Source organism: Drosophila simulans, chromosome 3L (genome assembly GCF_016746395.2).
Source record: "Drosophila simulans strain w501 chromosome 3L, Prin_Dsim_3.1, whole genome shotgun sequence".
In the NCBI taxonomy this organism is placed as follows: Eukaryota; Metazoa; Arthropoda; class Insecta; order Diptera; family Drosophilidae; genus Drosophila; species Drosophila simulans.
The window spans coordinates 16,372,820-16,394,932 of record NC_052522.2 but is presented as its reverse complement, the minus strand read 5'-3'; the positions used below and the strand labels follow the sequence as shown (position 1 = coordinate 16,394,932).

The following is a 22,113-nucleotide window of genomic DNA, read 5'->3' as shown; positions in this document are numbered from 1 at the left end:
CACGTTCGGGAACTCTGGCAAAGGCGCAACGTCCCCGGAATTAGCTGCTTACGTGGTTGCGTGATGACAGGTGCTGCTCGAATCACAGATAGGATCTCATGGGTTCTCCTACTCGGCTGATATAACACCTTTATCACATATACTTTTCGAAATACGTTCGGAATGTTATATAGATTAGGTATCGTGGATAAAAGATGGAAAAGATCTGGAAAAAGTTGAATCGTTTTTTTCTGGAAATACTTTAACTTCTAACATATTTAGGTATTAGATCATTTAAACCAATTTATGTACATCCCCATGGCACCCTAAAGTACAGTTAACCCATAAATTTATACCCAATATCGGGTTCTCAAGTATACTCCTGCATTATCAGGAGGAACATTGAGATTACTTGGGCACAGAAAGAGGTTCCACATGATTAGCGCCACCGTTCCGAAAAATGGGTTCCAATCGGATTAAGATTTACGATGTCGATCGCCAGCCCCATCAGATTTATATAATGCTAAAGCGCTGTTATATTCGGGAGAGGACTACTTGGCGTTCAGTCATACGATTTGTGCGCCTGACTTCGGATTCTTGTCTACTGAAACGGAAACCCACAACTTCTGGAGAGGTTGAATCGAATCGAATCGCGACTGATACTGGGAAATGATTGGCGACTTGTTTTTCGGGTGTGTACATATATGTATATATTTCAAACGATTGCCTTTAATTCGCTGAATTTCAATCTCGTCTGTGGTAAACAAAATAGTTTAAATTCCATTCCGCAAAAAAACCATTAGTAGTAAATCTTCACGTGCCAACTAATTGAAACTGAACGAATTCTGGCGAAATGAAGGCGACTGGTTAGGGTTTCCTTACTTTCTGTCATGCCCGCATTACCCAGTAAGTGAAGCTAATATCGAATGAGGGGGCCCGATCCATAAAATCAACTTTATGGCCTTCAATGGGTAGGAAAATTTTCGCTTTTCGCACAATTCGCGGTTATTGCAGGGCCATGCCCAAATGTCTCTATCTCGAAGCGTGACTCTTTCTCAGCTCCCAGACGAATTGCAAACAGACAATTAAGACACCATATATAGTGTGGGATGGTGTGGAATCGGAGCACATCGACTGGCCGATAAGTGGATGGCTCGAGCAGCCGGCGACCTTGGCAGTGGAGTGGGGTTTAGCGAAGTGCCGCCCAGCAACTCAAGAAGACACCCCCACCAACCCCCAGGAATCACACAGGTCAGATCCACCTCGGTCCTCCATATCGGTCAATGGGTTCAACGCATCGAGAACACAGTTCCCAGTGAACCTCCGTGAACCGTGAGTGCCCCGATCGAAACCCGATGGCGAACCCTTAATTTACGGTCCCTGACAGTGGGTCAAATCCTCTCGGGCTGGCTGGCCAGTTATCTTCCATTATCGCGATAAGACCTGAGTTCTGATCGGACCAGTCGAATTGAGCTGGTCTGGTATGGGTGGTTGTGCTACCCGTTTGGATTGTGTTACTGGGGCCCTGTATTTTAATTACATGTTCTTTCGAGTGCCCTGTTTTCGAGTGCAGATAGTTGCAAAACAATTCTTCTTCCAGTATGCAAACAATCGGTCTACCCCCGTAATCCTCTCCAGCGATGAAGTGTAATTTCAGTTGTCGCTGAAGAGGGACAAGTGGCATTCCAAAACTGTAAGGCTGCTCAACTTGGAGTAGAAATATTTCCAATATAGAGGTCGTCGATATGGGTTTTTCAAAGTATTGAAGTTTTTCATAGTAAAGGAAAAAAGATTAGTTGCTTAGATCGTATATTCCCAGAAATCTAGTTAGCATTAACAAATTGGTTAATTTGATATTTATCACAGCACTTTAGCATAGATCATGATTACTAATTCTTGAAACCCAATTCAAACTATTTCTCCCTGTGCTTAAGTGTTGTAAATGAATTCTGGCAAATTCAGATACTCTTTCGATTTAATCGATGATTTGACAAATTGGTGCGCTTAAGAGCTGAGTAATACCGATAACTGTAACTCTCTGATTGAATAACTCTCTTCCACCGGGCATTGTTCTATATGTTGTGAGCTACCCTCGGCCTGATATCTTATCACTGATATTGTACATTCTTACTTTGAACACCCGTACAAGCAATTAACAAACGATTCGTGGCTATGAGTCTCCCGTTCGTCCCCAAAACCAAGACCACCAACCTCCCACCCACCCACTCGGTGGAGCTCTCTCTCGCCCGCTCTCTCTCTCTTGCGCTCTTTCTCTTTTTTTGGGCACCTTATCTGGAAGTTGAATGGAAACGAACTGATATTTAAGAATTCACCCCATTCGCTGGTACTTTCAGTGCTGTGTGATCATAAAACGGTGTTAGACGTGTTCTCCGCCAGAAAAAACAACAGGGAACCCTGAATCACTGGCCAGAGCTGAAAGTTCAGTGATACAGACAAATGGATATTATTATAGCAGTGACAAGAACTCAAGTGCTCGATAAACACATTCCCGGCCAAAGAAAACAGAAACTCAGTGGAATCCAAAGTATTTAATAACAAATTGTGAGTGTGTGTGTGTGCCAGTGAACGGAGCAAGCAAGTGTATAAACAAGGCGGCAGAAGTTTCCACTTAACCAAAGGCATAATCGATCGGCCACAATTGGTACAACACTCAGAACCATGAAATTAAGGTGGGTTTTGGTTTCGTAGTTCCTACGAAATTGGGTCTTGGTATAAATGATTAAAAAAATATGGCTCCTATCTGCCGTCACTTCCAGCTGAAATTCGAATGGCCACGAAAATCACAGTTTTTTGCCCCGAAATTGAAACCTTTATGCAGCAGCTTGATAAGAAGGCGGGAAGTGAGTTTTTGGGTATATACATACAGGTTTTCTCATATAATTCGTATCAGTGGGCGAATGATATCATTGCGGAATATCCAATATGTTTCCTTTCTATATTTGGCTGTGCTAATCACACACTTATTTGGGCAACCCAAATCAGACTGCACGTCGGCTAGATAATGCAAATTAACTTTATGGCAAGGACCACAAATCGATTGACCTTTCAAGGGCTATTCCAATCAAATATATCGCAATAATACACATTATTCATATGTGATGAAAGAAATATATACATTTTCCTGTTTAATTCGAGTTTTTAGCCATATTGTCACCCTAAGGCTGATGCAATCCCTTCTCTGCGCTTCTCATAACTCCCAGCTAAGCTGAGTTAATTGCAGAAAAATTATCTGTGAATAAATTATACACTTTTATGACCGTTTGTTAAGATTAGCCACACGTTCCATTTGGCAGCTGTCAGGCCGAGTAATGTTATTTGTTTTTTACCAATCAGCCGTAATGCGATATAGTTTTCAGTTGCTATCCGGACTTTTTTGTAAGGAGGTCAATGAGTTCCATTCCTTTGTTGTAAGCTGTCATAAATATTTCAGCCCAGTTTATAGAGCCCGTTAAAATCAAGTGAGAAATTACCGACGGCGGCATAAAGATAGAAACACTCATCGAAAATTCCCCAATTCGTTCCTCATTCGATTGCCACCGAAATTGCGGGAAATATTCATGATTAACTTTTATACGAGGATCGTAAACTTGGTGGCTAGGTTATGGTTTACCACCGCGGAGAAGACATCATTTAAATTAGCCAGCTAAAGCGTTTCATCATTCTTACTGGAAAATGAGAAGGCAAAATGCCCGATGCTCCCTCCAGGTTCGATAACGAAGCGTTTCGTATCTGGAGTGGCGGGCGCCAATTGATAAGGCTTGAAAATCGAAAATCAGCCAGAGCCAATGGTCTTGAGCAGGTTTTGGCAATCGCCCAATTAGAATTGCCGGCCATAAAATTGCAGGCGCCCAGCCCCATTGCCCGATTCCCCCCTTGGGTCGATCTCTCGAAGTGGATGATTTTCACATGACTCGATGGTGGTATATAAAGCAGATATACTTTACGTCCAGCTGGAGCAAAGTGCGTCCATTGGGCGACTTGAATTTTTCCATGGTTCCAATTAGTTCAATTAGTCAGTTAATTAGATTGTGTGGAATGCGGGCCGATGTCTGGCGATATCTAAACGTGATCCAATCAAAGTCCCAATAACCCAAATTCATTGATAACTGTTCAAACTTGACAACTTGCGCAAGTTCAGATTGAATTGGCGAAATGCTTGCGACTTTTTACGATCTGGAAACATCATGAACTTGGTGCAATAGCACTTGTAATGTCGAGTAGTGATCGTGTCTCTAAGTATTCAACATCCTGGTCATTTAAAGTCATTTGTAGGAATGCCAGAGTTCCACTTGAAGTGCAGTCGACCCTTAAATATTTATTACACCCATACTAAAAGACGATAATTGCAGTTTTATGTCTTGCAATATTGGCTGTGACTCAGTAATGATCTTAAGTATTTACACTGTGATATAGACCCCAAGTAAACAATTCCTATATCGTTGGCATGAAATGGCAAATAACTTTGCTTAGCACAGCAATTAGTATGCATTTTAGCGAATTGTATTTGACGAACTAACATGAAACACGCACCGTACTCTGCACCTAATTAAAGTTTGTACTACTCTTTTTAATTACTGCCAATAAAATCGCTGGAACACGTGAGATTCGATTTCCAGACAGAAACCCCTTTCATTTCCCATTCCATTTCGGGGGTCCAATGCGGTTTTATCTATTGCGTATTTTCCGTAGTAGTTGAAATAGACCACGTACCCGTATCTTCCGCTGTCTCCGGCTTCTGTGTGCTTTTAATTAAACATACATATGTATGTACATCAGGTCTGGCTGGGTGACGGTCTTTGGGGTGTATGCAAATATTTGGCATCTCTATATATAGCAGTGCCTTTGATCGGCGTGTTTTTTCCTTAGAAGTCGCCAAACAACGTACTAAGCAAATTTGCTTTCTCTTCTTTTCCCCCCAATGCAGACTTTTGCGGTGTTTGCGCCAACAGCCGGCGAAGCCAGCGGCGGTCATGGCCCACAAGGAGGATCAGTACCCGGTGTCACTTGACCACCACGTGCTCAAGGACGTGACCAAGGGCGCGAGGGACACCACCGTCAAGATCCTGCTACTGGGCACCGCCGAGTCGGGCAAGACCACCATCATCAAGCAAATGCGGATACTGCACATCAACGGATTTACAGACGAGTAAGTTTGGCATTCCCATAACTACTATAGTATTATATTAAGTTTAAAAACATTTATATATATTCATATTATTATTTGTGAAAGATAGTTAAGAAAAAGATATATTTTTTAAAGCATACTCAAGGTCTTCATTTTGTATCTTTACAGTGAACGGCGAGAGAAGATCCCCGAGATATACCAGAACATCCACGAGTCCATCCTGCAATTGGTGGGCCAGATGGGAGTGCTGGGCATTGACTTTGGCAGCTGTACCAGCGAAAGATCGGCGGACTATATACTCTCCCTGCCCGGATCGGCACCCGAATATATGAACGAGGTGAGTTTCGGAGTGGCACCTGGAGTGGTGCGCCCACTATCTGTATCTTATCCCTCGCTGCACTTCAAAGTCTGTTGTCGTGGTGTCGCAGTTTGAAATACATGCTCGTTGTGGCTGTCGAAAATCCGAGCAAACGACTTTGAAGTCAATCGCCGGACTTGCGTCAAATCTCCAATGGCTTTCGATCGAATTCGTGTTATCAGTGGCGGCGATTTGATTGATAGCGTGTCCATTGGGCGGCGCCCAATGGAATGTCTAAAAACTTTCCAAAACAAGTGTTTTGTAAATCGGACTTCCTGGCCCGGCTCTTTTCTTTTTTTTTTTTTTTTGCAAGTTTGCCGCAGCTGCAACGCTGCCTCTGAATGTGATTCATGTGGCGCAATCTGCTCTATCTTTACCCAATTTATCTATGTACCTCTAACCAGTGGTCATTATATGGCTTGCGATTAGATTACCAAGGCTGTTCAGGTCTCCAAGTGGGCGGGGCCTTTGCCAGTTCTAGATGCCAGTCATTCAGGGCTTTATGTTTTACCAGTGAGTAATGCCAAGCATAAACAAAAGAAGTACCGAAGTTCGGATTCCCCTTGTTTTATGACTGGCTGTTTAAATAAGTGACTCGAGTTTTAAGTTTACTGAAGAAGTAAAGAATCATATCAGACCAAAATATAGCATGTTTTTTGGAGGTTTTTATATTTTATTTTTAAGTTTAAGGTTCACTTTGTGCTATTACCTTTTTATACTATTTTGATGTTGATGTTGATCATTCGTGTGACAGTTGCAAAGTGACACAATCTTGGCGTTTATGATCCTTATCATATATTCAGCAAATAGAATTCTTTTAGACGGTTAGCTAGACAATTTTACAACCGGATTAGCTTTTCGTACTTGCCTGTCCAAATGCCTTTTGCAAGCTTCCGGTGCAGAGTTTATGTTCTTTTTTATCACTCACTTGAAAACAATACTTAATTTTGGGTTACTTGTTCTATATTTTTAGGAGTACTGCGACCACGTCACTACTTTGTGGAACGATGTGGGCATTCGCGCCTGCTATGATCGCTCAAATGAGTTTCCCCTGCTGGATAGTGCGAAATAGTAAGTATCTAATTGGATCTGATTGGATTGATCAGCTTTATCTATATCCTGTTAGAAGAAGCCCATACTAAAGCTTGCAATCTTTTTACTTCAGCTTCCTGGACAACTTTGTGCGCATCAGCGATGCCGAGTACATTCCCAGCACCGAGGACATCCTGCACAGCCGTAAGATCACCACGGGCATTTCGCAAATCACGTTCCGCGTGCCCATTCCCAAGTGCATGGGTGGTGGCGAACAGCAGTTCCAAATGTACGATGTGGGCGGCCAAAGGGATCAGCGGAATAAGTGGATTCAAGTGTTCGAGGGCATACAGGCCGTATTGTTCCTGATCTCGTGCAGCGAGTTCGATCAGAATCTGCGCGAGGATCCCAGCCAGAATCGTTTGCAGGAGGCTCTGAAGCTGTTCAGGGCCGTGTGGCAGAATCGTTTCCTCGCCTCCGCCGGATTGATTGTGTTCCTCAACAAGTACGACATCATGGAGCGAAAGATTCGGGCCGGCAAGCACATTGTGGACTACTTTCCCGAATACGAGGACTTCTGCAAGAGGCCGCAGCAGGACAATTGCTTTGGCGAGAGTGACTGGACCAAGATGTTCATCAAACAGAAGCTGGTGGATATCACCCAGGAGCCCTTCAAGCGCCACTCGCGGAATCAGGTGGATCTGGGCACCTCGGAAAGGGAGTGCTACTACCACTTCACCGTCGCCACGGATACGCGGTGCATCCGCGATGTCTTCTGCGATGTCCAGAAGATGATCCTCTCGGAGAACGTGTCCAGCATGGGCCTATTCTAGTCCTGATCCCGTAGCGGATCGGAGAGCTTCTCAATAAAGTTAAGGGCGGGCTGTCCTCAGGCCCCCACCAACTGTGATCTAGTAGGATATGACTTACATAAGTAGCCATGTAGGACCGTAGATCGTAGTGGCAACTGTATGTTGCACAATGGCTGGTACAACGCTTTAATATATTTAACTGCATTGGGTGTAGAGGAAGAATCCTCGCACCGAATGCTCTCACTACTCCTTCAACTAATGTCTAAACTCTAATAGAATATAGCATCTACAATAAACCAAAACACACCCAGACAATTTTTAAAATGAGTTTTAAATAGTTTTGCACCCAAACATGCAACACTTGGAACATGCAACACTAAATGTAGCATACTTCAAAGGGCACACATGCTTTAAGCGATCTGATATTGACTATCTATAAGTGCTATATGAAAGGAAAAGAAACCATAGATCATTTACTTTTGATCAAAAAATGTTTCCCATTCGGAATACACCGTTCTACTCTATGTGCATTTGAAAAAATATAAAAAAAAGATATTGAATGGCGAAAAAAACATAGTGAACTTTTACAAAATATGCGCTCCAAAAGCATTTCTAATTGCTATTCATATTTAAAAATGGATTTTGCCACTAAGCTGCCTTTTATCGATCAGAGCGTTTCATTTTGTACATTAAGCTAAAATGTATATTCTATACATATTTAAATGATGGAATCCACATAGTTCCTAACCATCGCGGAACTAGTAGCCAAGTTACACACCAATGATCTGTGGTCTTTACCTTATACCCATTACCCGTAAAGTAAAATGGTATTATAGATTTGTGACTCGTATGCAACACGAACAAAGAAGAGTTCGAGTCAACCAAATCAAAAAGTTAAATAGATATGAAATCGATCACGGTTTTTTACCTTTACCAGGTTATGTTCTCCATAAACATTTTAAAGATTTAAGGCGGTTCAACAATAAAACCGAAATATTCCCGTATAACTCGCGATATTGCTTAATAATTTCGGCATACATATAATTAAATACATCTTGTTACGCTTAACTGTTCCTTGCAACATAAGTAAGTTTGCCTGGTGCCCAATAAGAGTGGAACCAGTGTGCAGAGAGCGCCACCCGCACACAGCTAGATGTGACCGCACGCGAGCCGCAGAAAAATACCGCGAGGGCAAAAAGTACCAGCGCCATGAATGGTACTAAAATATCTCCTATATATAAGTATAGCGATAAAGCAGCCGAACCGCCAGCAAAACGTTCAGTTCGCTTTGCGCCGGCAAATTCGATAGTTTTTTGAGTTTGCTGAACCGAGTCGCTGCGGCAAAAGTGTGTGACAGCCAGCCGTGTGTGTTGCGATCCAGCCAATTGATACTGCGATAAGAGGCGGCGAGCAAAAGTAATTACCTCATAGCCATCAGCGTTCGAAAATAGTAACCGTGTTTTCTGTGATATCTGTGTGAGTGCGTGTACTCGTTGATGTTTTGCGGTGGTTTGGTTTCCTCCTTATTTTGCGCCCCTTTTTTTCTCATCCGATGCTGCGAGAGAGAACGAAAGAGAGGAGAGGCAAAACATATTTCCCAGACATTTGCTGATTTAACCGAGAACTTTATCGATTCAGCAGGAACCAGAATACGAATGGAAAAAATTCGTCAAAGATCGCGTGTTTTTGCGTGAGAGCAAAGTTAGGGCGAGGAGGGGCAGTTTGTTTTTCGGAAGCATAAAAACCGCTAGGAGCCTCGAAAAAATTTCACTAGAAATTTTTGAAAGCGCTCGCGCAAAAAACCGGATATGTTACTCAAAAAGAAACAACAGAAAAAGCTTCCAAATCAAACCAAAGCGAAGCTTATGGCAAAACGAAATCACCTGTGTGTGCGAGAGTGAGTGAGAGTGCGTAAAAGTGTGAGCGCGTGCGAGTGTGTGTATGGATTAGTCGCGTGTCTGGCATGCAATTAGGCATTCAAACTAATTTCCCTCCCACCGGCAAACTGCCCTGTCTCATTTGTATTTTGGCTGGGTTTCGCTGTTTGCTTATGCATTCCTTCAAGTTCTTTTAATTCGCACGAGACTTTCGTGGGCAGAGAGAAAAGAGGAAGAGAGAGCGCGCCAGACTGGCGCTCTCTGCAAACCACCACAATTGCACTTTCCGTTACAGCCACCCCCTCACTCTATGTGCTCCCGAAACACTGCGAGAAAAGTGATGTAATGACGGGGTCTCTAGTTTCTGTTATGAGTTTTGTGAATTAAAGATATAAAAGTATAATGTTAATGTCCGTGACTCCTAATGTATTTCATTAGTAATTTCAGTGTACCATTTTTCCGCTAGAGATTTTGGAGATCTTAAAATTCAAAAATTGATATTAAATTCATTCATGTTAAACGAAAGATTATGTCTAGATTTTATCTCCCATCAACAAGCAATGTTTCTCTTTGTGTATCAAGTTGTTTGTGTATCCATTTAAGCTTCAGCACGAGGTGTGAAAAGTGTGAAAAGCGGAAGAATGTAGATGAAGATGACCACAAAGCGTGCGCCATTCATGAAAGCGTTGCACATCCCTTGCAGAGAGAGCAAGAGGGAAAGAGAGTTTGAAGCGGTGTGAGAGGGAAAGAATGAGTAAGAGAGAGCCATGGACCAGCGGTGTTTTTTTTTGTTGCCTGGCAAAATCAATGAAAGGGATGATGGGGAGGAGGAGTGGGGTGGGACGAAGGGGAAAGGAAGGTCGCCGAGAAATTTATGCGACAAAACGCGGGCTTTTTATGTGCCCGATTGTGTGTGAGAGCGTGTGTGTGTGCGGAAGGGGGAGTGGTGCGGAATTTTTACTGAATTAAGCTTTAAACATCGTCGTGTAAAATCCCCATTACTTAGGGAACAGATAAGATACTGCAATCAGTAAAGTTTGTGGAGACAGAAACTAAAAACATTCGACTCGAAGATAAATTGTATTTTTTATAATTAAATAATGTTCTCATAAGTTAAAAAATCATATTCAAAGTGTATTTCCTTTATTGTGTGCCTATTTAAAAAGTACGTAAAGTATAAATATAAAGTTCTACAGAGCAAAATTTAAGGGAAAATTCATTACGTGCGCTTTAAATTATCTTAGTTTATTGTGTAATAATGAATATAATTATTTATTCAAAACAAACAGCTGTATAGCTCGATGTATATTTAAATTAGTTTTAAATTGGCAGAAGCTAAAATTTATTATTAAGATTAAATAAATATTCATTATATAAAATCGTTCTGGTGTACCAATAACTATTTTCCTCAAATTATTCATCAAAAAAGTTAAATATGATCTTTATAATGGTAGTCCTAACTACTTAAACTAATCTATCTCTACTTTCTTGTCAATCCCCAGCTGCACATAACCCAAGTAACATAGCCACCAACTCAAACACATAAAGCCCACCAAAATGATCAACATGGACATTAGCGTTACGCCCAACTACTCGTACATCTTCGACTTCGAGAACGATTTCATACACCAGCGGACGCGCAAGTGGATGCTAGAGAACTGGACATGGGTGTTCTACTACTGCGGCATCTACATGCTGGTCATCTTCGGTGGTCAGCACTTTATGCAAAATCGGCCTAGGTGAGTCTGCCACACTGACATGTGTTCTTTGGTGCTTTAGATAGACAATTCATTGAAATTATAGTTGGGTTAAGAACTTGCGCCCTTTGGCCTTGAAAAATTATTAGCTGGCTGCCGGGGAGCGGCAATAATTACACCCACAAGTGCACACGCCCCTTGCAGGCGGTAGAAAGAACTTACTATTTATCGAAACCAATCCCTGGAAACCCCTATATTGACTCAATCGCGCTTTGTTTCGGTTTATTCTCCGGAAAGACTGGAGTCCAAGTGTGCCTTTGTTATTAGCCCAGACAGCTGTTGAGTTCCACGTGTAATTATATTAAATTACGGCTAATCAAACACTAATGTTGTAGGTGGGATCCTCAACTCAGGCTCAACTATCAAACAATTCGCATTCGCACCTGAGCACGCACTATTCAGGTGTATTTTCCGCTGGCTAAAGACCCATTTGATTGGGTATTTTAACAATTTTTCCAACAGTCAGCGCTGTTTGCCCCTTGTTGTTACCTGATTTACCTGTGATGGATCCAATTGGCTATTCGTGCCGGCAATTGTCTCGTTTCGATTCGCTTCGTTTTTGCCTAGCTTCGTTTGCCTTCCTGCTTCTAATTGTCGTCATGGGGCTTTGTGGCCAACTTAAGTTGGGCTCGAGACATGCCATCTAGCCAGTATTTTTGTAAGATCATAATTCAGTTTTGTCACCTGTTTATAGCCCTGCTAAGGCCACTGTGAAATTCGATAGAAAGTTGCTACCGTCTAACAGAAATGTTCATTATTGTCCAACTGGGTAAAATGGGCTATATGAAATACTTCTGAGTATCTTTCAAAACATACCTCTGTATTCTAAAGAAAAGGTTTAGCTAGCCTGAGTCTATTTGATATGGCTTTGCTAATCCTCAGTTCCCCATCTTGATTCAATTGCTTACATAATGTTTGGAGTAGCGATTCCTGCCCACACTCCGACCCACAGCCATTGGGGTTTTTGGATGAGTTATATAGGGGCTTGGCCCTGGGTTACTTGGCGATTCTCCCCGCGGACACTCGTCGGGGGATCTGTCGGTCAATTTTTCACTTTATTGTTGTTGGCTTTGCCTTACACTCGGCTTTTTCGGAATGTCGTTTCAATATTTGTCCACATGGAGGAGAGTCGGCTAAGCAAATGGACATACATGTATGTACATGTATATACATGTATGTACTTGGTACAGAAAGGTGTGAATTTAGTGGAAAGGCAGGCGATGGGAATCGTTTCTTTGGGGTTAAAAAACTAAGGGGGTAGAAGGATGAATTGGGCAAATTAAAACGGTGCCCAAGGGTTGACTTCCGCTTGCTGCTCAGCTTGGCTACTTAACTTTTTGAATACTCAAACACATAGCATATGAATATTCAATATTTGACGTTTTACAAGCCAAGCTCTTTAAGAATCCCTAATTAGCAATCAGGGTTCTGAACAGCGTGTAAAAATGAATTGCAAAAGTTGAATGCAAATGTACCTAACCACTTGCCGCCGATTGTAACGGCGCTTCATATGCGGGTATTTACATATTTAGAGAGTGCGGACTTCCCACTTGCATTCCACCTCATCTGAGTAGTTTTCATTTTTTGAATTTCTGTTTTGTTTCACTCGTTTCGGATAGTGCGCCATTAAAGTCATTAAACTGATTAGGTTTATAGGTACACGCCATGTCGTACTCGTTTCATTTCAAATGCCCAACGGACAAAGTTTTCCGCGGCGACCATGTGGCACATACATGTGTGTCATGCAAGAAGTGGGTGTGTCCACGTTCCTGAACGGAACTCCAACAGGACACTCTGACATGTAGCCGCTCTATAGGTCCACTTCAATTGGACACTGGTACACTGGACCACCTGGTTGCGTTTACAATGTTTACTAGCACTTTAAATTGTTTTTTTTTTTATAGTTAAAGAGTAAACAAGACGATCAAGAGGTCGAAGCCTTTGGAGAATTTAAATATTTGAGTTTTAAGTAACCATAACGTATTGCGTACTACAGTTGACATCTCCTTAAATGGTTAAAGATTAAATATGCATGATAAAATTATCTTGTAAACACTCTAAAATGAATCTATAAAATATAAGTTGCAAAGCCTTAATGGCTCCATAAAGTAAGATATTCAAATGATGTTATATGCGTGAAAAACAAGTTCCTGTTGGCCAGTGTAGCTGTGGCGTGCTCAACACTTTTGTGACCATATAAGGAGGGTCCATAAGGGGGCGTTATGATATGGGGTGGGAAACGTGTGTGTGGGGCTCCAGGGGTTAAAATAGAAATCTGTATGTGTTTGCAGAGGAGCACGATGACCGATACTTGTAATCATTTAAATTTTAAAGCGATTGAGTCATTCAATTGCTTTGGTTTCTCGCTATTATTCATGTTGTTCCGAGCGAATTGCATTATTTATATCACAACAACTGGAAATAGTGTGTCGAGGACGAACGAGTACAGAGCGCAGAGGACCTAGATCCTGCCACCCTCGCTCGAAATAATAATGTCCTTTAATGTGGATTCATCACGCCAGCGCTCACGCACAGTGTCCTTAAATCGATGGAAAAATGTTGTTTGGCGTGTGCGTTGCTACGGGGAAATTTTTGCAATTGAAGCGTGGCAATGTTATGTAATTACATTTGCGAATTAAACAATAATTGCCGGCATGAATCGCCACCCTGCCCACGGGCACCTGCAATTACAATCACTGCCGCAATTAACTATTACCACCAGCCGCCAGCATTTAGTTAAAAAATAATTCACTAGCCGTTCGAAAATAATAAGTAAATAAATATGAAAAAACACACAACGAACGCGAAGCGACGAGAAAGGGCAGTGTTGAAAGTGAAACTTAATTCAATTTGGTCGGCCTATGAGTGTGCATATATGTACATATATTAACAACGAATTAACGACAACCGTTAACGCAAACAGTTGGTCAAAAGTGGGCAGAGCTGGCGAGCAAATCTCCGCGTTTCTTTATAGGCATTTATGGGTCTGTTTTGATATATTTTCAACATAAGATACGATTTTCGAGATCTCAATGTTGGAGCTTTGGGAAAAGCTCACTCGCTCGCTCTTTCTTTCTTTCTGTTTTTTTTTGGCGGCCCTTTCCTCTCAAGTCAGCATCTTCATATCACGCCACTTTTCCCCACTTTTATTTGCTTCAAGCGTGGATCTGTTCCCCCTCCAGAAATAACTCGTTTTTGTTGGCCACCGGAATTGTTTTGACTGGATTGCTTGTTGCTTTTGGTCTGAGTATTGACGGCTTATCGGCCACCTGCTGCAGCAGGTGTGTCATCCCGCATTGCCCCAAAACTTCTAGCCATGAATCAGCGCCCATTGGCGAAAAAAAACACTTAAGTTTCCCTTTCGTCATAAACAATTAGTTTGATAAGATTAGTGTACTTAGCAGCTGAAGTGCTTTCAGGTGGAAAACACCAAATTTTCAGTTTAATTTTTAGGTAAATGTATAAAACGGTCATTGTACTGACTTAAATGTAGGAATTTGAAGTTACACAAAACGTGGCTCATTAACAATTCAAGTCACGTTACGGAAAAAAAAGATCTTATAAAATGGAAGATATACAATTTTAATTTATTTTTTCGTACATTTTGTATATTTTATATAATTTGTTAATTGCTCGCATTCGAAACAAAAAGCCTTAATCTCTTTAGTTAATATATAATTGCAAAATATTGTATTATTCGCATTGCTATTAATTTCACTTTTCAATCTAGATTTGCCATTTAATTGGGTTTCCCGTGCACAGCTTTTGATTAAGTTATCTTGAAATTTGTTTTTTGTTATTCAGCAAAAATTGCTCCAACCTTTCACAATAATTTATTCGTTGCACTTTGAAAAAGCGGTCGGAAATAACTTGGTCAATGCTGTGACATCAAATCTGGCCAGCATGTGAACCACCGCAAAATATAATGAATAATAATTAAAAAAAAAACCGAACTCAAACCGAGACCTAAATTATCTTTAAAAATAAAACCAGACAGCAAAAGGTTTTGCAATGCGCCAAAAAAAAAGGTTTGCATCAGTTTGGAGACAATGTTGCGAATTTGGTACCCTATTTCCATACGTATTGCTATGAGTACAAGGTATACATAAGGTGTATAGGTACAAGAGTATGGAAGTGTGCCACTGCTTGGAAAATGGTGTGCATATATAATAGTGGGTTTATAGAGGGTGAAGAGGGGGGGTCTTTCTGCATATATCAACCCAAACAACCTGAGTTTTAACCCAAGCCAAAACTAAGCGTAAAATAATCAATTGACCAACATTTCAGCGGTTTTATTTTTGCAACCTTTTCTCGCTTGCTTTTCCATTGTCTTTTCTTCTTTTTTTTTGTTTACAAACTTTGCAAAATCAGGTTTACTCTCTCCATTTAACAGATTTGCTCTCTCCTATTCGCCAAAGTCTTTCTCTTTGCTTATGCAATTTTCGCCACAAAGTGGAAAGCAAAAGAAAGTTCATCAACTTGCCATAATATTAGCAAGAAATGCGCCATCACCATGATTATGGCAATATTGTTACGCAGTCTAGTTTTCGATTTCTTATATGCACGACTTTGAACTTTCAACTTTGGCTTCATCATTTTTAAATCCATTTAAAAGCATACCCTTGCTATTTAACTTGATATCTAAATTCTATGTTTACTTTACCTTTGGATATATTTAAAGTTTATTTATATACGCGTTTGCTTTTAATGACTTAACCCATTTGGTTGCTAATACACACTAATTGGGCATATTAACACTTTAAAATTGCCTAGAACTTTGTTTTATACAGTTCAAAGTATAAGTTTGTTGTTACATGACTTCGTTAATACGCATCAACTGAATTGCAAAAATTTTAGAATCCAAAACTATTACGTTTGGGTTATATCAAATATTTCAAGTAGAGCACTTGCTCATTTTTCTATAATTCAGTTTGTTTATAGTTTTTCACGTGCATTGCATATAATTAAACGTACTCCACAGTTCAAACGTTTCAAAAGCCTGCGATTGTAAAAAGTTTATTAATAAAGTTAAGTAAAATAAAGCCACTAGTTTTTCAATTTGTATGTCCTTTTTTCTGTGACTACTTTCTAAAAAAACAATTTTTGTGAATAGATTTTACAAAAAACAACAAATCTTCTAAAAAACATCAAATTATCGGTCAGATCTTCACTTTTTGTTGTATTTCAAATGTCTTTTTTCACTTCATTAACTTGTATCTGAAGAATACATTTTCTGTGTGGGTAGTAATAATTATCTGGCAGATCATATCATATAATTTATATAATTCGTTTAAAACTAAAGTTCTTCATGTATGGAACTTATCGGGCAGATCGCAACACCCATCCGCGGGGATGGCACCCAGATCCTCGCTAGCCGGACGCAAAGTAGGCGCCGGTTCGCTCGGTCGAACGCCACCCACGCGGGGGAGGAGGGGACGACCTGTGCCCTTGCAAAAATTGAGCTTCAAGGGGCGCACAGGACGCCCCTCTGCCTAGAAGCCAATACTGCCAAGCGATTAGCAAGGCATCTTGGTTATCCTTACTCATTAGTTTGAGGCACGAATTGCCATCAGCTTGCAACTGGAAACTCATGGGCAGGCAACCAGAAGCGGTTGGGAATCATAGCGACGCCTGCCGAGTGAAAAGAGCTTTTGCGTGGAGAATTGAATATGCATATTGCGGGTGGTTTCTAAACGGTTCTTAAGTCCTGAATCAGTTGTTTTCTTCTTTTAAATTGAATCGAAATTAGTTTGAACATATTACAAAAATAGTTTTCTATCTGTTTGTATATTAACTACAATAGCTAAAGAAATGGTTTAAGAAGAGCTTTTAATTTAAAGGATAATTGTTGCTTAATATTAAAGAGTTCCTTCTTTAGCTAATCTAAGAAATAAGTTATTTACACATTGCTAAGTTATTCATGCAGAAATGTGTGAAACAATTGAAACCACTGATTTTGTAGGGTATCATTTGAGCTTAGAGTTCAAGGCAGTTCCTCCTGCGCGTAATTGTTATTAATAGAAGTGATTCTTGAAGATTCCCAACTAGAGCACATGTGCAACTCAATTCCTTAGATGAACATTTCCGCTCCGTGACTGCCCGTGTTGCCCCTTTCCCCTCCCCCTCCACCTCCTAAGCTTAATTGTTTAGTACAGTGGGACTTATCTATGCAAATCTCGACTAGATTTTCAAGTGAGCTGTTTTTTTTGGGGTTTGCTGACACAAATACGCATTCAATTTAGTGGCATTCTGATTGCACCCGATAAAAGTGGCGTAGACTAAACTAAACTACGCAATCTTTATGGCTTTGTTTGGTGGGGGAAATAACCGACTATTGATTGTGCTTTTCATAAACCCGTTGACGCATTTGGGGTTCTGACATGTGTGTGGGGGGGCCAAACAAACACTTCCTTTATAAACTTTGCCTCTCGAATATTTCCGACTTTCTGCCAATAGATTTGCCAAGTAAACTTTGCTTGTTTGTTCAAAAATATTGAAATTTCTCTCCAGGCTAAAGGTCAATGTAATCAATTTCTTTGGTTTGCCCGCCAGCCAACTACACATTGTGATAACTGAAATCACACATTTCTGCGATTCCATTGGTTGGGTGGATTTTTATGAGTAATTGCTGTGGAATATATAGTATAGTAAACGGGCCACCGATAAGGTTGGCCAACTGATTTGATTGCGTAAACTTTGTTTGCTATTAGTAATTAAGATTTAGAACGCATACTCGAAACAATTCCGCATTCGAGCGAACTCGTTGAGTGGTGCGATTAAAATTAGTATTTGATTCAGCTGTTCCCAAAGCCATAAACCTCTTTAAACTGGCTCATTACTTCAGTATAATTTGGCCAACAGAACTTCATTGGCCAGATTTCGTCTGACCAAGATGCTAAAACCAGTATATATTGGCTTGTGTGTGGGCAACTTTTTCTTTGTTGGCATCGAACTGCTGATTTAATGGGTGTCTTTTTATAGAAGAACTCATTGTTTCCCGAACACGTGTCGTTCCCGCGTCTAACCACTTTTGGCTGATTCCTAAATTGAGCTGCGAGATCACCTGAGAGTTTTGGTTTCAACTTGACCGCTTGCGTTATCAATTTTTGTGTGCGCCCCCAGAGACAAAGTAATCGGCTGTAATCTATTAGGTCATGCCGTGACAGCTGAATATGGCTATTCCACGGGATCGAATGTTCAAATCAAGTTTATTCAAAGTGCCCTGGCAACAAAGTGGCACAATTGCGCTAAGGTTACCCGTTTTCAGCAGATTAGGTTATTATTTTAGTGACCCCCGTGCGGCATCTTCAAGTTGGGGGTTGATGTCATTGCATTACACTCGTACACAAAAATTCGCACATATTAAGTGCCCGCCTGCTGTGGCAAATAACAACTTGATCTTTGACTGTCACGCTCGTCTAGGACGGAGGCAGGGAAAATTGAAAATCGTTAGAGTTTGTTGATCTTTGGGGATTTTTTTTAACGCTGCGATTTCGCGCCTATTGGCACCGGGTAAATATGCATCATTTCAAGGGCCAACTAGTAAAATAAAAATATTTTAGTATTTGCTTTTGGTAAGTGTGGGAGTCGGAATGAAAATAAAAATTGTTCTGAAGTTATCAGGCAATTTGCAAAGCTAACTTTTATTCAGCCAACGTAAATTACGAAAGAGATTCACGTGATTGGTTCAGAATATTTAAATTTATTATATAAATTCGGACAAGCAAGGTCAGCTGTTGTCTGGAAAAAACCCATATTCAAGCAATTTTGGTACCTTTCCACTGTACTTTTCCTGCCTGTCTAAAGTTTCCTTTCCTTTTTTTTATTGCAGATTCCAACTGCGCGGCCCGCTGATCATATGGAACACCTTGCTGGCCATGTTCAGCATCATGGGAGCTGCCCGAACGGCGCCGGAGCTGATTCACGTGCTGCGTCACTACGGACTCTTCCACTCCGTCTGCGTGCCCAGGTTGGTATTGAACTCCGCATCGGCCTTGCAGCGACAGGTTCAGCGCCTGCCTGTTCGCATGGCCTGCTTGTGCGGCTGGAAACTTGATTGCCATATGCAAATCAGCGATCACTGACCGATATTCCCAACCTTCTCCCACAGCTACATCGAGCAAGATCGCGTGTGCGGCTTCTGGACCTGGCTCTTCGTGCTCAGCAAACTGCCGGAGCTGGGCGACACGATATTCATTGTGCTCCGCAAGCAGCCACTCATCTTTTTGCACTGGTAAGTTTGACTTGGCATTGGTATCCAAGATCCACTCTTAAAAACTCCAAGCAAGAAGGAATGATAATTTAACTTTTTGCAATATTCTTCATCTTTGGAGAAAAGCTACTTATGATGACAATTTGCATCACATTTGGCGACATCCGTTGGAACTTGTACTCATGTACCATTGGAAATACTAAGTTTTAAGTTCGATCAAAGAGAATTTCCTTCTATTATTATTACTTAAGACCCTTTCACTAGACGAGCAACCAGTAAAAATACATATTAAAGTTGCAATGAAGCAATACAAATGAGTCATAGCGAATTACTTTTAATGCGATTCACTGAGGGTTAGTTCGGCATATGAAACTAGCGTTAATTATATGTTAGGAAAAAAACATTGCGAATTATTTGATTGCTGAAAATAATTTGATTGCTCAAAATAATTTGATTTGCATATAGTTTACTTGAGAACGCTAACTTGAACTTTATATTAATTGAATTGTTTCCGCTCGTAGGTACCATCACATCACCGTGCTGATCTACTCGTGGTTCAGCTACACGGAATACACCAGCTCTGCCCGCTGGTTCATCGTGATGAACTACTGCGTGCACTCGGTGATGTACAGCTACTATGCTCTGAAGGCGGCACGCTTCAATCCGCCCAGGTTCATCTCGATGATCATCACGTCGCTGCAGCTGGCTCAGATGATCATCGGTTGTGCGATCAACGTGTGGGCCAATGGCTTCCTGAAGACGCACGGCACCTCCTCCTGTCACATCTCGCAGCGCAACATCAATCTGTCGATCGCCATGTACTCCAGCTACTTTGTCCTGTTCGCGCGCTTCTTCTACAAGGCGTACCTGGCGCCCGGTGGTCACAAGAGCCGGCGCATGGCCGCCTCCCTGGCAGCCCAGAATGCGGTCAAGCAGTCGAGCAGCCCCCAGCAGGCCAGCGAGAGCTCCAAGTTCATCGGCGCTGGCGAGGATCAGGCCGCCTATCTGCGCAAGGCCAAGGCGCAGTAAGGCGGAGCTCGGCACACCAGCACCTAACTCCCATCATCACCACTCCCCCTGTTTACGGCTAAGGACATTTATTTATGTAGCGGTGTACAAGTTGTTTTTTAATTTTAAACCTGGGTGGCACACGACCGATCGGATGAGAGTTTAATTTTGTAAGCCAAAAGTTGTACCGTGTGGACAGGCATACGAACTATATATCTGAACATGTATATAAAAAGAAACAGACGAACCTAAGCTAACCAAAACTCAGAGTCGAGTCAAAATAAACTGTATGTAATTGAGGGGCATAGAAGCGAGCGCATGCGAAGCTTGAATTGAAATCTGTAGATCTCTCTAGGGAGATGTGAAAGGAACGCGAGGAATTTAGCTGCTCACTAGTTTGCATGAGTTCAATTAATAGTCACTGCTCTTGATACCTCTTGATGTATTTCCCAGCTGCAGTTCTTGAAGTGTGTTGTCATCCCCAAAGTCGTTGATGTATAGAATTTATAATTTGCGGAGTTATTGACATGCGCCAAATGAATGTGTTTTGTTTTCCACTAGCCCCTGCATGTATGTCAACTATAATTTACCTCTCGGGTGGAATTTTGTGTTGCCTCCCAATTTTAGTTAAAATTCTCAAGAAGGATCAGACTCCTGCCTTCAGTTTGGATATCACACAGTATGCGATACTCGAACGACAGGCATTTTTGGTTGAAATTGAATTTGATTTGCTGGAGAACTGTTTTCCTACAATCACTAGTAGTTGGGGTCTGAGAACTTTGTACTTCTAAGTCTATACGCATATATATTTATAAAACCTATATTAACGGAATATTAAACACGTGAAAACGGAATACCAACCAATAACAAAACACTAAGTTAGTCTATTTTTCCAGGATCCAGAGCGCAAATTGTTATTGTAAAGTAATAAACTGTTTTCAAATCTGTAAGAAAAAACAATATTTATAACAGTCGAAAGACGACTGATAAAATGTTGCTGACTGACTGGATTAAATCGAAGAAGCATTGTCGTAGTCACCAATAAATTATTTTTGAAAATTGTAACATATTTGCCAGTCAGTCAGTATAGTTTTAACCAGTGTGTCATGCTGCTATACAAAAAGTTCGATTCTGTTAGGGGAAGGCATTTATTTAGTTAACCTGTGTTGAATGCATTTGAATATTCCTTCAAATTTCTTGCTGCTTTTTGGTAACTTAGCAAAGCCACAGAAAGTCCTTGAACGTAACAAAAAACTAAAAAAGAACGTAAAATAATAATAACCAGAGAAAAATTAAATTATATTTATATTTGTAAGCGAACAGAACAGAAGAGATCGAATGTGGAAGAGCAAAATCGAGAAAATGAAAAGCAAAAGTCCTACTTGAAAAGTTAATTTAGTGTAAGCGAGGAAACTGTAACTGAAATTGAAATCGGAGCAGAAGCTGAAGGAGGATCGTGTGAATGGAGAGAAGGATCGATTGATACTGAACTCTAGCAGGAGAGAGAAATTGAAACGAACAAACTTGAAATTTTTGTCGGGTATACATACTAAATAATAACTAAGCAAGAACACTAAAGATTGAGAATGCTAAACAAAACCAACGGATAAATAAAACGTAACAAACGGAAAAGGATGGAAAGTATGCAGTTGTATTTATTAGTCGGGCTTAATGGGAATTTATGTATACATCTAAAGGCATATTATAAAAACCATAGCCTGATTATTCGATGTTTTTAAAAGTCAATAGTCGAAAAAATTCCAAGTTTATCCATGAAAAATGAAATATAATGTAATGAGTTGCATTGCATTGAAAAATCGAAAGAGAATAAACAATTCCCAGAAAGCTGTAACAAGTTTCTTTTAATTCAACTTATGTGTTTTAAACGTTTGAATTTAATATTTTTTTTTGAACGACCAAAAATTAGTGTTC

At 40.8% G+C, this 22,113-nt stretch overlaps 2 protein-coding genes and 1 non-coding gene across 6 annotated transcripts; 2 read left to right on the top strand and 1 right to left on the bottom strand.

The window, feature by feature from the left end:
* The first annotated feature begins 269 nt into the window (after positions 1 to 269).
* Positions 270 to 7,642, top strand: LOC6738365 (guanine nucleotide-binding protein G(f) subunit alpha). 2 transcript variants are annotated; one of them, XM_039293682.2, is made up of 5 exons: positions 270 to 671; positions 4,925 to 5,146; positions 5,294 to 5,462; positions 6,457 to 6,554; positions 6,649 to 7,642. In XM_039293682.2, the coding sequence occupies exons 1-5, from the start codon at positions 649 to 651 to the stop codon at positions 7,346 to 7,348; spliced, it is 1,212 nt and encodes a 403-aa protein (XP_039149616.1). In that variant the 5' UTR covers positions 270 to 648; the 3' UTR covers positions 7,349 to 7,642. The 2 variants fall into 2 exon arrangements, with proteins under 2 accessions (XP_039149616.1, XP_039149617.1); XM_039293683.2 differs by lacking the exon at positions 270 to 671 and adding an exon at positions 2,297 to 2,669.
* A 922-nt stretch (positions 7,643 to 8,564) lies between these two features.
* Positions 8,565 to 21,825, top strand: LOC6738363 (elongation of very long chain fatty acids protein 6). Of its 3 annotated transcripts, none has more exons than XM_016169383.3 (5): positions 8,565 to 8,743; positions 10,707 to 10,943; positions 18,793 to 18,930; positions 19,072 to 19,194; positions 19,695 to 21,825. In XM_016169383.3, exons 2-5 carry the CDS (start codon positions 10,762 to 10,764, stop codon positions 20,200 to 20,202), a joined length of 951 nt encoding a protein of 316 aa, XP_016032198.1. In that variant the 5' UTR covers positions 8,565 to 8,743; positions 10,707 to 10,761; the 3' UTR covers positions 20,203 to 21,825. The 3 variants fall into 3 exon arrangements, with proteins under 3 accessions (XP_016032198.1, XP_016032199.1, XP_039149618.1); XM_016169384.3 differs by having other exon boundaries at positions 8,565 to 8,803; XM_039293684.1 differs by lacking the exon at positions 8,565 to 8,743 and adding an exon at positions 10,217 to 10,369.
* Positions 16,311 to 16,521, bottom strand: LOC120284851. The gene has a single exon (XR_005544113.1). It is a non-coding gene; the product is annotated as a U12 minor spliceosomal RNA (small nuclear RNA).
* Positions 21,826 to 22,113: the final 288 nt, after the last annotated feature.